This window comes from Eptatretus burgeri, chromosome 12 (genome assembly GCF_056783735.1).
Source record: "Eptatretus burgeri isolate ZD-2024b chromosome 12, Ebu_testis_v1, whole genome shotgun sequence".
Classification (NCBI taxonomy): Eukaryota; Metazoa; Chordata; class Myxini; order Myxiniformes; family Myxinidae; genus Eptatretus; species Eptatretus burgeri.
The window spans coordinates 75,751,862-75,769,361 of record NC_140972.1 but is presented as its reverse complement, the minus strand read 5'-3'; the positions used below and the strand labels follow the sequence as shown (position 1 = coordinate 75,769,361).

The 17,500-nt window shown below is 43.8% G+C and overlaps 1 protein-coding gene across 3 annotated transcripts in view; it reads left to right on the top strand.

Moving 5' to 3' along the window:
• CTBP1 (C-terminal binding protein 1) overlaps positions 1-17,500 on the top strand; it is a 385,392-nt gene that overhangs the window by 245,538 nt on the left and 122,354 nt on the right. For all 3 annotated transcript variants that reach the window (XM_085848577.1, XM_085848575.1, XM_085848576.1), the window contains one exon: positions 11,996-12,140. In XM_085848577.1, the coding sequence (XP_085704703.1) occupies positions 11,996-12,140 (145 nt within the window). The remainder of the gene's footprint in view (positions 1-11,995; positions 12,141-17,500) is intronic.

Here is a 17,500-nt window from a genome sequence, read left to right as displayed (position 1 = left end):
CCACCCTGGACTCTTCTTTGGGCTCTCCTCGTTCGACTCTCTTCAGCTTCTCCAGCTACTGCAGGCTTCGGGCTCCAGACTTCCACACTCGTCCCCTCCGTTCCGACTCCTTCTCGTTCTCGTTCTCCTTTTTCGTTCTCGTCCTGCTGACTCCTTCTTGCTGACTGACGAACACCGTCCTTTTATCCCCCCGTAACTTCGCCTTTGACCCCCTCCCTTTGACCTTTCACCTCGCTCCCCATTGGCCCGAGAAAAAGTGGGCGTGAAGGCTTTTTGATCCACAAATTTGCATATATCGATCGCCCTGGGGGCGGGGCCAATTCGCCCCTCGCTCACCGATTGGACGGCAAAAAGTGGGCGTGTGTCGTTTTTGATCCGTTTTTGAAGCACAAAATCCGTGATTTTGTACACGCTGTTCAACGTGCGCCCTGCACGAGTCCAACACCGGTACCCACAGCGGGGCAAGAACGGTGGCGATGCTACGGTTGCGAGGTGTGACGTGAAGGTCGTGGCGGTTGTGGTGAAGCGGCGTTGTGGTTGGTGGTTGATGTTGTGGTTGTGGTGGTAATCATGGCGGTTGGTCCAAAATAAAGATAGTAAAAGAAAAACGGCTATCCTGAAGAGTCGCAGCTCGCCTAAATGACATGTATTCCCACTAGACAACGGGTTTGGGCCTAACTACACATGCACTTACCGAGATACCTCACCTAAGGGACCTGAATGGTGGTTTGCGAATTTGGTAACCACAACAATATATATATATATATATATATATATATATATATATATATATATATATATATATATATATATATATATATATATATATATATATATATATATTGACACACATACAGGTAGTGGACAGAAAATAGAAACACCTAGGTAAATAAGGCACACCAAGCAACGGCTTCCACACAGGTGTGGCCCATGTATTAATCAAGCAAATAACATCCCAGAATGCTTAGGGTCATGTATAAAAATGAGTTACAGGCCTGGTTGCCTGTAGTTATGGCTCGCATGGCTGCAAGAGGGGAGCCCCCCCCCCCCCATGACCCTATCTACAGAGCCCTAGACCTGAATGGAAGAGTGAGATTGAAGAGGATGTGGAAGTGGATTCCACAGGCGGGAAAAAGAGAAACAAATGAGTGGAGGTGAACAGTGATCCTCGTCTTCGGTAGATTTATCAGAAGAGGGTTGATTTTGGACCGTGTTGTGAGCCCTGTAGAAAGCTGGGCGGTGAGCAGGGGATGAAGCACGGAAAGAGCAGAAGCTGCAGGACAAGAAAGAGGCTGTAGAAAACAGACCACTGACCTGTCTGTGATGGTGAAATGATAAGCCCATTGACTCTGCTTCATCGTGTGAGATTCCAATGATCTTGAAGGTCTTGGTTTCCAGTGTCAAGCTGAGCAAGATGTGAGGCAGGGGGGCCAGCCCAGAGGTGAGAGCAGGACTCCATATAGCTGCAGACCTGATCCAGCATATTCTGTCATCTCTCCTCCCCATTCTTTAACTTACCTTCTGCTCACCACCCCCCCCCCCACCTCCACCCACCAAAGCCGATCCGAATTTAATTTGACACATTACAATTCTATCAATTTCATTATTGCATCAGTGAGCCTTGAAAAATGTTTGAAGTGTCATATCTCAAGACGCGTTATTTGTTATATACTTATCTAATTCCTCCATAAAGGAATATGTTGTTTTCCTTGTGTGTTTGTCTTTCCAACAATTTTTTTAACCATTACCAAACCATAAAATAATTGTGCAAAGGGATTAAAGCTTCTATTTTAATATTGCATGAAAACATTGAGCGATGGCATGGCCTGTGACTAGCTCTGGCAAAAGGCAATGATGATTTTCTAAAACTGGTTTCTCCATTTTGCTTCTTTCAGCAACAAAGATGTTTGGGATTTGCTTTTGTGTTATAAAACAAATCTGGCATTTTGAAGTTGAGAAAGCTAGAAATATCTTTTGAGACATTCGCATTTGGGCTGAAACAGAAAATAATAATTTCCATCCCAATAATGTGGGAACTGGAAAGGATTTTGAACAAATCTTGGATTTTGTGCCTCAACTCTGCTGTTGGTGTGTACTCCCCCCTGCCCCCCCCCACACACACACGCATTCTATTGTTCCTTTTGTTCTGTTACATCCTGATCTATTCTGTGCTTTAGATTCTCTGGAGCCTTGACACTGTCTATGAAAAAAAATAATGGAAACTTGGACATGGGAGTAGGAAGGCTTCATGCCTTCCCCTGCTTGACAGTATTTTATGATGGAACAAGACTGGGCTGCATTCACACCGAGTCCACAGTACCAATACATAGCCCTGAGCCAGGTGTCATTAAACTGTTGAGGTATTTTGGTAAAATATGGGTTTTGTACATCGGCATGCATATTTTGCATTATCAAGTCATTGTCACTGTGTTGTGGTTCACATCATTTGAGCGCGGTTAAAAACTAGTTGGACAGGCATGCTGTACCATGCCAATGTATAATGGCTTGTCCTCGCTGTTGGCGCACAGCAGCAAGTTGAGAATATGCCAACACGATGCATTAGTGTGCCAATGTGCTTTTGGAGACGGGGCATTGCCCTTTTCGACCTATGTCACGTCCACATCCTAGAATTTGCAAATGGTGCACATCATGATCATAATCCAGTTAACCCCAAGCAGAAAGTTACTATTGAATATTTTACTTCCACAACCTAAGTGCCGTTGAGACAACCTAGCTTGATACCCCCGTCTGATTAATGACTTGTTTAAAAATGCACTGCCCCCTTGTTGGCAGTTTTAGTTTAAACCGATCATGTTCACGACCAAAACCAATTGAGGTAGCATAAAGATGAGTATCCGAGTACATTGTCGAAGGAAAATATCCTGCATAACTTGATTTTGCTTCTTTTACATAACTTGATTTTATACATAACTAGAATTTATACATAAATTGATTTTCCTAATATTACATAAATTGATTTTGTACATAACGATAATTTATACATAACTTTATTTTATACATAACTATAATTTATGCATAACTTTATTTTATACATAACTTGATTTTATGCATAACTTGATTTTATACATTACTATAATTTATACTTAACTTGATTTTATACATGATGATAATTTATGCATAACTTGATTTTATACATGACTATAATTTATACATAACTATAATTTTCCATAACTTGATTTTTCTACATAACTTGAATTTATACATGACGATAATTTATGCATAACTTGATTTTATACATGACTATAATTTATACATAACTTGATTTTATACATGACTATAATTTATACATAACTTGATTTTATACATAATTTCATTTTTACATAACTTGATTTTATTCATGAGTATAATTTATACATTACTTGATTTTATACATGACTATAATTTATGCATTACTTGATTTTATACATGACTATAATTTATACATTACTATAATTTATACATTACTTGATTTTATACATGACTATAATTTATGCATTACTTGATTTTATACATGACTATAATTTATACACGACTATAATTTATACATTACTTGATTTTATATATGACTATAATTTATACATTACTTGATTTTATACATGACTAAAACTTATACATGACTTGATTTTATACATGACTATAATTTAAACATAACTTGATTTTATACATGACTATAATTTAAACATAACTTGATTTTATACATGACGATAATTAATTTATACATAACTTGATTTTGCCTTGTGGAATTGTGTTAAAACGACAGATTGACTCACTTCCCATATCGACTAAATAGAGTTTTATTTGCCATGTTGATCAGACTCGAGTTTTATTTTCATGGGAATTTAAGGCTTCTACAATATTGTTGCGGTTCTGGAAACCGCATCCCTCCAACACCAATAGCAGCCAACATACAGTGGTACCCAGTCAGTTGTTTCATTAATGTACGTTCAGATAGTCCCTTCCTGCTTGTCTAGTGGGTCGAACGGGACAGTGCGTTGTGTAAATCTCACAGCTAGGTCTGATTAAACCTCTGAACTTCATTCCTACTCTGCCTTTTTTCTCCATTCCTGAGGTAAATCCAAGCAAGCGGTCCTCGCGTGAGCCAGCAGGCATTATGCTCGGACACCCATTTGTAAAAACCACGGTCGCACCCTTCCCATAAGAATGCGTCCTTGCAGAAGTAATGGGGATAAAACACTAACCGCTCACGCTGCACGGAGCACGTGCCCACAGTGACGACCCCCCCCCCCCACCCACTGTTCAGGCGACTAGAAGAGTAACCAACACGACCGCGTCACTACAGGAATGCCGTGCCGAGACCAGAAGGATAACCAACCTAACGGCGCGCTGCAGGAATTCCGTGCCGAGGAAATAGACGGAGCAGCACACCACGTGCTAACAAATTACAGTATTCACGCGGAGCACTGTTCTTTAATCCAAATCTACATACAATAATTATATCCAATCCTTTCCCTCAATTCCCTGACACAGATCAGGGCTGGCACCATGCACCCGACACTGCCTTTGAAAAATGGCCACGTGATTAATGGCGGCGGACCCACTTGCAGTCCCGGGATAATTTATTATCGCACACGGAGCAGGGCACGAGTGGCACACATCGTGTTTGGGTCTGCGCATATGTTACCATAGCATCTTACCGTCAGTCTTCGCTGACCACCGCGGGCGCGAGTGTCTCTCGCAGATGACTAACGTCCTCTTGCCTCTCCGCCCAGAGAGGCTGCAGCCAGGCAGAGGCATGCTGTACGGCTTGGGCCGCATGGCCTAGTGACAGGCAGCGCATTGACCGGCGCTGACCGCCACTCGCTGTGGAAGGCCCGGAAGTTTGGTGCAGGGCGATTCGTGTCACGGTGCTCAGAGCGAGACAACTCCGCTGCTTGTAACCATCTGGCCGGAAGTACAGTGAGGCAGCTTCCGGTCATGGCGGCCGGCCCGTGTGCTGGCTGGGGCCCAACCAGAGCGCCCGATTCGGGTGATGACACATCACTTCGGGTTGTCACCCCCACATGCATCACGGGGTCTATAAAAGGACGGGTCGCGGGGCTGTCCATCGTCATCATCTTTCCAGTGTCGTTCCTGCTCACCGCTCCTGTCTGCTCATTCCTGTCGGCTCGTCCTGGACTAGTGGTCGTCTTTCCTGCGCTGCATTCCCGTCTGCTGGTGGATTTCAGTTTCAGCTCCAGCTCCAGATCCAGTTCCAGTGTGAGTGCCAGTTCCTGTCGTCGTTCCTGCGCACCGCTCCTGTCTGCTCATTCCTGTCTGCTCGTCATGGCCTGGGATTGACAACCTACCCATCCACCTGCCGACTCCACCTTCTTCACCACCCACTGCCGCTGACTCCACCCATCCACCCATTGCTCGGGACTCCACCTTCTGACTCCGACCAAAGTCCTTCCTTCACGCGTGTCGGGCATGCCACCTTTCTGGATCAACGCTTAGCGGCACAAAGTGCCACGGAGCAGGAGACGATGCGCTGGCTGTCAGGGAGGTATCGCCCAGTGGAGCATCCCCCCAAAATGTATTGGTGGCGTGGTCGGGCAATCATGTAAGGTATTGAGAGACTGTTAGCCTCATCTCCTCTCCTTCTTTTCTCTTCATTAACTCCTCTTCATCTGTGTGTGTGTGTGTGTGTGTGTGTGTGTGTGTGTGTGTGTGTGTGTGCGTGCGTGCATGCGTGCGTGCGTGCATGCGTGCGTGCGTGCGTGCGTGCGTGCGTGCGTGCGTGCGTGTGCGCGTGCGCGTGTGCGTGTGCGTGTGCGTGCGTGCGCGCATGTGTGCGCCTCCTGGCGCCTGTCCTCGCTTAAGCTAAGATTGTATAAGAATTATATCAGGGTCACTCTGCTCTGTGTCTGCTTTTGTAAGTTGCTTGTGTATTATCGCACCACACATTTCTTCCTATCCCTGCTTACAGATAACAATAAACAACATTCACTGTGCCACATATCTATCCTCGAAAGGAATATCTATCTTGCCACATATCTTTCCACATAAATCCTTTGTAGAAATGTTCCCAGCTCGTTTTCGTCCTTTCTTTCATTGATCCTGCATGGTCCGTATCCTAACCGAGCCGGGACTTTATTCCCAACGATCCGTTCCTTTTAGCCGGTACGTCCTTGGCATTGTCGCTCGGCTGCATCTGATCCGGTAAAGTGATCCGGTTCGGACAAGGCGTATTGAGGGCGTGTCCACCGGTAATTAGATCACGTGTTTTTTTTTTTTTAGGTAACCGGATAAACTAGACGGAGGACCTTAAGTCGTGTGGTTGAGTTATTGGCATTCACAGTCGGTTAGTGACCCGCCGCGTCACGGAATTATCCTTGTGCGACTGCCTGCAATTCCGGGGAGTCTGTGATGGCTTCTCCCCTGGTAGTCTTCTCACCCGACCCCCAGCCTGCAACAATATATTCTTGTGACAAGCTAAACTTGCTCATGGTTTCCAGAAGAGCGAGCTGCCAGCCGATGAGAAACCTACATCACCAGTTTTGCCAAAGCCAAAAAACAAAATTTTCTTTGAAAAGGAATTTTAATTTTGTTCAAACCACGGATTAAAGTATTTTAGAAACAAACTTACCGATTTGGTTGTATATTCTCTTATAATACGTTTGTTCTAAAGGCTACTGAATTTACCTTGTCGGGTTACAACTTTTTAAAATATTTTTTATTAACTAGCAGTCATTGAACCTGTGTGTGCAGACCAGTCCAATATAAATGCACAGGTTGACTTTGCCATCAGTAATCAGACATTGACCCATAAACTGATAAAATGTTCCATTCATTTGATACCAAATTGGATAAGTTGTCCGATTTAATATCAATGCTTTATTACCATTAACCCGAGGCTTACTACCAAATTGCCGGTGGTCAAATTTTTCCTTTATTTCCAGGACACCACCAACATTGCTTGGAATTCCTCCTTCCCCTTGACTTGCATCCCTCTGCATTCATCTTTAGAAACAGCTGTTCCTCTCTGGGTTTTGCACTGCTTAAATTGTTTTTACATTTAATATTAAATGTAACGAGATGTAACGATAACGTTCCCAAAAATGAATGCAACTTGGTAGATGAAAGCAAGCCGATTCGATTTTGGTTCAGGTTCGGATGCAGATCTGGCCTATTAGTCCAGGAGCAAGGACCTGAAAAAAATGAAATCGTTCAACACTCCCTACAGAAAAGGTTTGACTTGACAGAGTGTTAGAATAGACCCTATAGAACACCTCCAGGTCGTATGTGGTTTCAAATTGTGTTATCATTAAAATTCTACAGGCCATTATACATACCAAGGGTACTTACCAAGAGGGTCACTGTGGGCTAGCAAAATTTAGGGGAGGGGTAACGTAAGCGTGAATATCTTTGTCGAGACATTTGAAGTGACATTTTGGGATTCCCTGCCAAACCTGAAGATCAAAACATTTGCCACACTAAGCAAGAAGAAAACGGTGAAGCTAACTGATGAGAAAGTTATCACTCTTAGTGCTGACCGTGAACTCTTTGGCCGCCGTCTCATCACAGGAAAGTCAAGGGACATCAATCTGAGAGAACTCCTCAGCTACGAGTTATCAACAGTGCCATTATCCCTGGCCCATTACGATGGCAGCAAGAGGAAGACCAACAAGAGCGTACTCATTGCTGAGTTAGAGAAGAAGGTCGATGTCCATCCAAAACTGCCACAAGTCATAACCAGCCAGATGTCTACGGCCTACATCGTCGATGCAATGGCGCTGGTACAGATGACAAAGTCCGCTGGTGCTGCAAACTTCGGTGAAATGGCATTCAAGTATTACAGCCTGGTTACTGCCCCTCTACGTCGGAATGGTTGTCAGCGGGTTGATGTTGTCTTCGACCGGTACTCCAGCCTCTCGATCAAAGCTGGGGAGCGAGAGAAACGAGGAACATCTGCAGCCTTAGAGGTGACAATCCAAGGGCCAGCCACTCCTATTCCAAAGCAGTGGATCAAATACATTGGAAATGTGGAAAACAAAGTCAACTTGTGTGCCTTCTGGGCAGACACATGGTGCCACATGGGGGTAGACACTCTGCTTGATGGTCAACACCTAGTCATCGGTGGTGGTTTCAAAAACCGGCAGAAGTCTGTGCTAGTCATCAGAGGGCACTGCGAAGAACCAGTTCCCCTCAAGTCAGATCATGAAGAGGCAGACACACGAATATTGCTACATGCAAAACATGCCTCTCCTTATCACAAGAGGATTGTGATTCAAACACCTGACACAGATGTGGCTGTCCTCTGCACCACACACTACAGAAAACTCTGGTGTCGGGAGCTGTGGTTTCGGACTGGAATCAAGGATAAAGCTAGGTATATTCCTATCCACAGCTTGGCACACAAACTAGGACCTGAGCTGTGTAATGCTTCACTCGGCTTCCACGCACTCACTGGGTGTGATTCAAACAGTGCACTCTCAGGACTTGGAAAGAAAAAGGGTTTCAATGTCTTACTTGACAGTAAAGAGCATCAGACCAGTCTGGGACAGCTTGGAGAAGAACCCGAGCTCAGCAACAGCACTTCAGAAGCATGCGAAGCCTTCATATGTGCAATGTACTCAACAACCAAGGGGGCTGGGAGGAAAGTGAACAATGTGAGATACTGGCAGTTCTGTCAAAAGGGACAAAGAAATGAAAATCTCCCCCCTACATTCGACAGCTTACTGCAACATATGAAGTGAGGAAATTACCAGGCCTATGTATGGAAGAGAGCATTGGAGCCTACACAGAGCCTTCCACCAGCAGCTGGACATGGCTGAAAAATTCAGGATGGGGCCCTGCAGCCTGTGCTCATGACCAAAGATCCAGCACCACGGGGTCTTTGGAGCTGACTGTCTGTCACTGCAAGAAGTCTCCATGTCACCGAGCCGACTGCACATGCAGAACCAACCACATGCCATGCACAGAATCATGTGCATGTATGGCCAAAGAAACTTGTGAAAATCCAAGAACAATCTTTGAATCCAGTGGTGAAGAAGACGCTGACTAAAAGTTACAACAGATGACCTCTTCATGCTTCCATGGCGAATGTGATTCCTTGTTGCCAGACACAAATATTACAAACCGCTCTGACGAATGTGCTTCCGTGCAACCTTGCACAACTATTATGATTCGCTCTCACTAATGTGCTTCTGTGTTGTCATGCACAGCTCCCAGTGTCGACCATGATAGCTACTATCATCCACTATGATGAATGAGTAGCTTCCGTGTTGCCAAAGACAACTGTTATGCTCGGCTCTGATGGATGTGCTTCCGTGTTGCTATACGCTAGTAAAAGACGAACGCTAAAAATAACAGTTGCAGTTTTCTTTATGCGTGCCTCTGTATGTATATGACTTTCTGCAGAACAATACTTTAAGCGTTTGATTTCCAAAATGTATACATACCAGTAGTAATTGAGAAACACCGTTCACCTTCATATGAGAACACAATTAAAATGTCAGAAAGTTTGAATTAGTGTGATATTTTAGCTTTGGTGATGCCATGGCAAAGGCCATTTTCAAATAACTGTACATACTCTGATAGAGAATTATAATAGGAAGCCAATGATACCTCAATATTGAAAATTGGTTGAGTCTAGACAAAGATATTCACGTTTACATTACCCCTCCCCCTAAATTTTGCTAGCCCACAGTGACCCTCTTGGTAAGTACCCTTGGTATGTATAATGGCCTGTAGAATTTTAATGATACCACAATTTGAAACCATATACTACCTGGAGTTGTTCTATAGGGTCTATTCTGCCACCCTGCCAAGTCAAACCTTTTCTGTAGGGGGTGTTGAACGAATTTCCTGATTTGGCCTCATATGAGAAATTGCTGCTGGACTATATCAGTGGGATACAAAATGTAAACTGTTCAGCCTGGCGGAGGTATGCGCTCAACCATTGCTGTTCTAGTTATTAAATCGTTCTCTTTATTCTTATGAAAAAAGTAAACACACGTTTTTAATAAGCAGCAAATGCAAGTTTGAATTTCCCAGTGATCACTGCGGTGGAGGCCATAATTTGTCCACAATTTGCTGTAAAACTCGTACATGACTTCAGACTCATATTTCTTAATGAAGTCAAGTGTAAAAGAATATAATTTTTAGAATGACCAAGGGTGACCTGTCTGTGATTATTAATTTTTAACGTGAAATTTGACTTGGCTAATTAATGTCTGATCATGGTCAGATATGGATGAGAATGGAGTGAGGCGCACAAGAGTTTAGCCTGATGGACCAGCTTTGGAACATAATTTCTCCTCATTCTTACAAATGTCAAGAAACACTAATTATGAAGTTCCAAAGTTTGGGTTCAGGGATATTTTGGAAAACTATTTTATGGGGTGAAATTATGTGAATACCATCTTTGTCACCTGTGTTGGAGGATTTTAATTAAAGAAGTATTCAAGACTTGTGAATTAGTTTTTGTGTAAATTGACATTCAATTTAAAAACCGTTCAACCGCACATTTTAATTGCAAGTTTGTTTGTTTTTTCAAGTGAAAACTTCCTGCTGTGAAACTACTGAAGTTGCACTGTTACTGCTGCTAGGTTTTCAAGACCAAGGGTGTATTTAGCATTCATAGTGAGGGAGAGGTGAAAGAATGAATAGAATGTATGGCATGGGGAGGGGAGAGGAATGAGATTTTTTTGAATGTTGTCATTTTTATGTATGTAATTTATAGTTGGCACCAAATATTAAGGGTGTATTTCCATGAGTGCAAATATGAATGCATAACATAAGCGTTATGGGAATGACACAAATTTAGCCGTTTCCATGAATATACAACGTTTTGAAATGACTGGAAGCACGGATTCTCAATTTATTAATAGGTTTCTGCAGTCGGCGAAGGATCCTTATGTCGTTTAGACCCTTGCAAATAAACTTTCAACAATTATGACTCTTTCCTCTCTCGTTTGAGGAGGAACAACAAAATGGACATTTGCTACCAATCGATTAAATGTATATTGCAGACAAAGGAACGCCAAGCCATTTCTATGCTCTTCGTCACAAAATTTTCCTGTGGTCGACTTTATTTATTTGCACTTCACATTATTGTTGGCGAATACCAATTTCACTGGGGTTCAAGTCTGAATTCAGCCCAGTGATGGCATTATTTCTGAGATGTGGTTGTGCCACTGATGTGGTGTTCTTGTGCATTCGAGCAAGAATTTGTCATGTGTTCACGGTTCCTGGAGACAGTGACTGTGGTTTTATTCCTCTTTGCAAGAGAGACGGTGATTTTATCGTCCACAAACTAATGCTGGCAGATGGCACACCCAGTTTAACGTCCATCCGATGGATGGTGCTACACCTGCGAAGCATCACGGTGACAGTTTATAGCTGGATTGAGATTCAATTCCGTGCTGGACAGCTCAGAGGTGAATGCAACAATTCCAGTGTGATAATGGCAAGAAAATTGCAAACAAAGAAACGAATGTTTCCACATTTTAGTTTTATTCTTGCGGTGCATTTTCACATGATATAGTCCACTGTAGACGTCACTGACTTTGACAGAAATTATAACTGGTCCTTATTCATTCACAAATAGGTCATGCAACTTTCTGTATAATTGCTCGGCCTACACATCAAAGGCATGCTCAGATTACGCATTTGTACTGTTTTGTTCTTAAGTGCTGCTGTGCATGGAAACGTGTGTGCGTGCGTGTTTGCGCGTGCGCGCGCATGGTGTCAAATTTTCATCTCTCTCTATTTAATTGCAGATACTACAAGGACATTAAGTGATATTGGTATACCTTTATGTGAATTGTGGACAAACTAAAAGTTAGTTGATGGGATTCATTCAGGGGAGATGATGGGGTTTATATCATCAAAAGTGAAGCTCTCAATTGGGAGTTACAAACAGACTAACTCAAATAAGTTTTCAACATTTGTTCAGGCATTTCCTTGAATTTTTTTCTCATTATTCCTTCACGTCCGCTACCATTCCGTTTGTAATCTTGGTTGTAAGTACGATGTGTTCTTCTGATGCCAGGTGCTGAATGAGGCGGTGGCAGCACTCATGTATCACACGATTACACTCACGAGGGAGGACCTTGAGAAATTCAAAGCCTTGCGTGTAATCGTGAGGATTGGCAGCGGATATGACAACATTGACGTGAAGGCCGCAGCTGAGCTTGGTAAGTCGCCTCTACCAACACTATCCTTGAACTTTGTCATTGTTTGAAAATTATTCGTCTGGCTGGTCTTGCTTCCCGCTTACTCTCTTATCTCAATTTGCATTTACACAGTTTTCAACAGACTGTCAACCAAATCTGGGGACCAAAACAATCCAGACGTTGGTCCTTATCCTATTCCAGCTATTTATGGCTCTCTTCCTCACACTCTCCTTTGTATTTTTTCTTTATCCTTTCTCCTTTCCTTTCTCCTCTTTCACCTTTTTATCTTTCTCCTCTTTCGCCTTTTTATCTTTCTCCTCTTTCGCCTTTTTATCTTTCTCCTCTTTCTCCTTTTAATCTTCCTCCTCTTTCTCCTTTTTATCTTTCTTCTCTTTCTCATTTTTATGTCTCCCCTCTTTCTCATTTTAGCTCACCAGGTCTTTAGTCAGGTGAGCTTACATGATCAAGCGATGTCCGTAGGTAAGTGAGTCAGTCAGTGAGTCAGTCCGTAAACACTTCAGTCATTATCGCTTGAACCAAACACGATTTTGATGAAACTTGGCCACAAACTTTACATCTGATGCCTCACGAAGGTGTATTTCCCGCATTAAAATCTGCGCTTATTAAGGGAGTCTAAGAGGAATGTTTTGACCCCCAAAATAGGTATTCGCTCTTTCCTCCAAAACGACACACACACAATTTCGATGAAACATGACCACAACATTCATCACCCATGTTGAACCAAAGTGTATCGACCAGAACAAAATCTGTGCTCATTAAAAGGGTCTGGGTGGGAGGGAGGGTTTAACCCCCCCCCCCCCAAATATTTTTGATGTGTTTTTTGTGTGTTTGCTCTCGACCCTGAAGCTCCACACACAATTTTGATGAAACTTGACCACAACCTTCATCACGCGTGTTGTACCAAAGTGTATCGACCGCATCAAAATATGCGCTCATTATGGAGGTCGACAGGGGGTTTTTGACCGACCCCCCCCCCGCCCTCCCAAATACGTGCTTGTTCTCTTCTCCAAAACTACAATCACAATTTTGATGAAACTTGACCACAACCTTCATTACGCGTATTGTACAAAAGTGTATCCACCGCATCAAAATCTGCACTCACTAAGAGGGTCTACAGGGGAGGAACCCCCTCCCCCAATTAGGTATTTGTTCTTTTACCTCCCTTCACCCCCCACCCCCCCCCCCCGAAAAAAAGGTATTTGCTCTCTTCTCCGAAACTACACACGATTTTGATGAAACTTGACCACAAAGTTTATCATCTGCATAAAAATCTGCGCTCATCAAGTGGGGGTCTATGGCGGGGGGGGTGAGGGAAGCCGTTTGACCCCCCCCAAAATAAGTATTTCCTCTCTTCTCGGAAACTACACACACAATTTTGATGAAACTTGACCACAACCTTTATCACCCTTCATGTACCAAAGTGCATTGACTGCATCAAAATCTGCACTCATTAAGTGGGTCTACGTGGGATATTTTGACCCTCCCCACCCCCACCCCCTCAAAAAAAAGAATAGGTATTTCCTCTCTTCTCTAAAACTCCACACACAGTTTCGATGAAATTTCACCACACCCTTTATCATCCATCATGCACCAAAGTGTATTGACTGCATCAAAATCTGCGCTCATGAAGGGAGTAGTCCATAAGGGGGGGGGGGTGGGGGTTAACCCCTTAAAATTAGGTATTTGGTCTCTTCTCCGAACTACACACACAATTTCAATGAAACTTGTCCACGACCTTCATCTCCCATGATGTACCAAAGCTTGTTCACGGCATGAAAAAAATTCAGGGTCTAACGGGGTTTGCGTAGGGATGGTGGGGGGGTTGAGTGACTGTTGCTCCTGAAGGCCCTGTCACACCTTGACGTTTTAGCCAGCGTATCTCGACGTATGAAAAATTTGGCGAATACGCTGGCACACGTCGAATAGGTTATGGGTAAGTTTTGTATACGTTAAGAGCACGCTGGGATACGTCGAAGTACGCCGAGCTCGTCGACAAATTTTAAGCATGCTCAAATTTTTTTGACGTATGCCAGCGTATGACTCACATGTTCCGCATACGCTGGCCATAAGTTGTAGGCACGTTATGCGATCGTTGACACACGTCGACACACGTTACTTGTAAGTTACTCATAAGTCGAAACACGTCGAAGTAATGTTTAGCGTACCCGAAACTTATTTCTAACCTATGAGTAACGTGCTTTGAACCTATGTGTAACGTATCTCCAACACATATTGACGTATGTAGACGTATTTGACGTCTTCCGGATGACCACTGAACTTACTGAACGTGTTTCTAACTTACAACTACCGTATAATGGCGTCTTGGCAGCGTTTAGGGGAATTGGTATATAAAAATGGGGTTCACAGGAGGAACCCGTCAGTGTTCCAGACTCCATGTTTCTTTTTGGGTTTTTTTCTTTTCTTGGGCATGACGGTGATGTTGACACTTCGATTTCGAGTGCGGTTATGATTTAAATCGTTGAGCGGAAGCCTATTAATAGGCTACGCCACGTGATTGTCGGCGATACGCTGCCGCGCTATGCATAAGTTAGACTATCGTTGGGCATAGGTTGTGAACGCCGACAACACGCGAAGCATTCGTTGGTATAAGTTATCGAAACGTTCTGTGTACGTTACTAATACGTTATGCATATGTCCAACTCGTTATGAATACGCCCAAAACTGAAAAAAACATCAATAGTTCAGCGTACGCCAGCGTTTTACATACATTTTGATACGTTGCCATACGCTGGCTAAAACGTCAAGGTGTGACAGGGCCCTGATCCAGGTGAGCTTCAGGACAGCTGGTCCTATTTTTATCTTTCTCCTTTTTATCTTTCTCCTCTTTCTCCTTTTTATCTTTCGCTTCTTTCTCCTTTTTATCTTTCTCCGTTTTCTCCTTCTCCTTTTATTCCATTCCAAGATGGTACTAGATCTATTAGGCGGGCAGCGATTCAGAAGCAATTTCTAGCTAGGTAGTTTGAATGTGGGATCAATGGGAGGGAGAGGGGTATAAGTGGTGGAGATGATGCAGAGAAGGAATTTGGAAGTGTTGGGTGTGCAGGAGACCAAATGGAAAGGATCCAGGGCGAAGATGTTGATAGGAGGATACAAGCTGTTGCATGCGGGTGGTGATGGATGGAGTAATGGCGTGGGAATAATAGTGTTTCAAGAGATCAGCAAGCAGGTGGTCAGAGTAGAAAGATGGGAGGAAGGGATTGTTCTGGCATTGGTCGTTATGCAGAGGCAAATGGTTTTTGTTATATCAGTATATGGGCCACAAATGGGAAGGACTAGGCAAAGCAACAGAAATTCAGGGACGTACTGGAGCACATGATGGGAATGGACTGCATTTGGTGGTGGTAAGGAATTAACGGTTGTGGAGGGTTAAGGATTGTAAGGCAGTGGTGGGAGAGCATGTTACCACCCAGCATAAACTTGTGGTGTTTGTGGTATGGATGAAGAAAAGGATGGAGGTTAAGAACAGGGGGTCAGAAGATTATTAGGTGAGGGAAGTGTAGGGGAAACTTCCTCGTAGAGTACAAGGAGAGTTTGAGGGCTAGATTTGAGCAACTTCGTGAAGAAATGGAAGATTGGGAGGAGTGTAAGAAGTACGGAGAGGCGTTTAGGGGAATTACAGAAGTTTTGTGTGGAAGGAGAGTCAGGAAAGGGTGAATCATCAACGGATAAGAAACCAGGTATGGTGGGCAGAGGAGGTAGCAAAGGCAGTTGATGAAAAGGAGGTTTGGAAGAGGATAGAGAAAAATCAAGGAAAGGGGGATGCAGCCGGATGCTGGTTTGCTGCACCTTTATGGGCAGAAAAAGAAAGCAGAGAGAAGAGCTGTGGATAAGGTGAGGAATGATATGGAAAAGGTGGTTTACAACAAGTTTGAAGAGGATGGTGGGTGGAAGATGTTTTTTATATATATATATATATATATATATATATATATATATATATATATATTGGCTCATAACAGGGATGAGGATGTTCAGGACATGAAGGGGGGGCAGTGATTAAGAATGGTGGTGGGAGGATAGTGACAGAGAGGTGGGCAGTATTGAAGGTGTGGGAAGTATATTTCATCGAGCTGTTGAACTGGGAAGGAAGCAACAGTGGGCTCGAGCGACCGTGTCATGTCAAGGGGAAAGTGGAGTTGGTGGAGATCACAGAGGAGGAAGTGTGGACGGCATTGAAAAGGATGATGAAGACAAGAGCAACAGGTATTGATGAGGTGTGTACAGAGATGATAATTACAGCAGAAGAAGTCTGAGTCAGTTTGACGAAGAGGCTGTTGAATATAATATGTATGAGCGAGCGTTCAATTCCGAAAGATTGGAAGATGGTGTTAATTGTGCCGACATGGATGGGGAAGGGTGATATTCAAGATCTGGGGAAGTATGGGGGATTATGCTCCTAAGTCATGTAATGAAGGTGCTGGAGTGGATTCTGGATGGAAGGATAAGGAAGAGTGTGGAGATTGAGATGGAGATCGGAGAAGAGCAGCAGGGGTTTAGAAAAGGGTAGGTGGACGATGTCGGGATGTTCGTGCTGAGACAGCTGGTGGAGAAGAGGTTGGAGATGAAAGATGAGATGGCATTGAGATTTGTGGACCTGGAGAAGGCCTATGACTCCGTCCCGAGAGAGATGGTGATGGCGACACTGACATGGATGGGAGTGATGGAAGCAGAAGTCAGGTTGGTGGAAGGGATGTACAAGGGAACAAGGGGAATCGTTTTCGTTTGTCCTGGGATGTCTGAGGAGTTCAGCATGAACATCGGTTTGAGGCAGGGGAGCTCTCTCAGCCCACTCATGTTTATCATTGTGATGGAGCTGGTAAGCAGGAAGGTGAGCTTGAGGAGTAGTATAGGGAGGATGCTGTATGCAGATGATCTGGCTGTTGTGTTGGAGAGTGGGTGAGAGATGCAGAAAGTACTGGGGGAGTGGAAGAAGGCATTTGAGAAACGTGGGCTGAAGATGTGTATGGAGAAGACTTCGGTGATGTGGGTCGAGCAGCAGAGAAAATAAATGAATTTGGTTGGAGGAAAAGGAAATCAGGCAGGGAAATAGGTTTGAGTATCTGGGAGGAACAATGATGAGGGATTACGTCCATGGTGGAGGTGCGGAGGAGAATTCACATGGATGCAAATGTATGGAGGAGGGTGCAGGGAATAATGGCAGACAGAAAGATATCAAGCAAAATGAAAGGGAGGTTCTGATGTTGTGCGTAACGCTGGCCTACCTTTACGGCGAGGGCACTGTGGCATTGACAGAGAGACAACAGAGGCTGCGGGTTTGCGAGAACAACTGGGTCAGAAGGATTGTGTGAGTGAAGATGATGAATATAAGGTGTATGGAT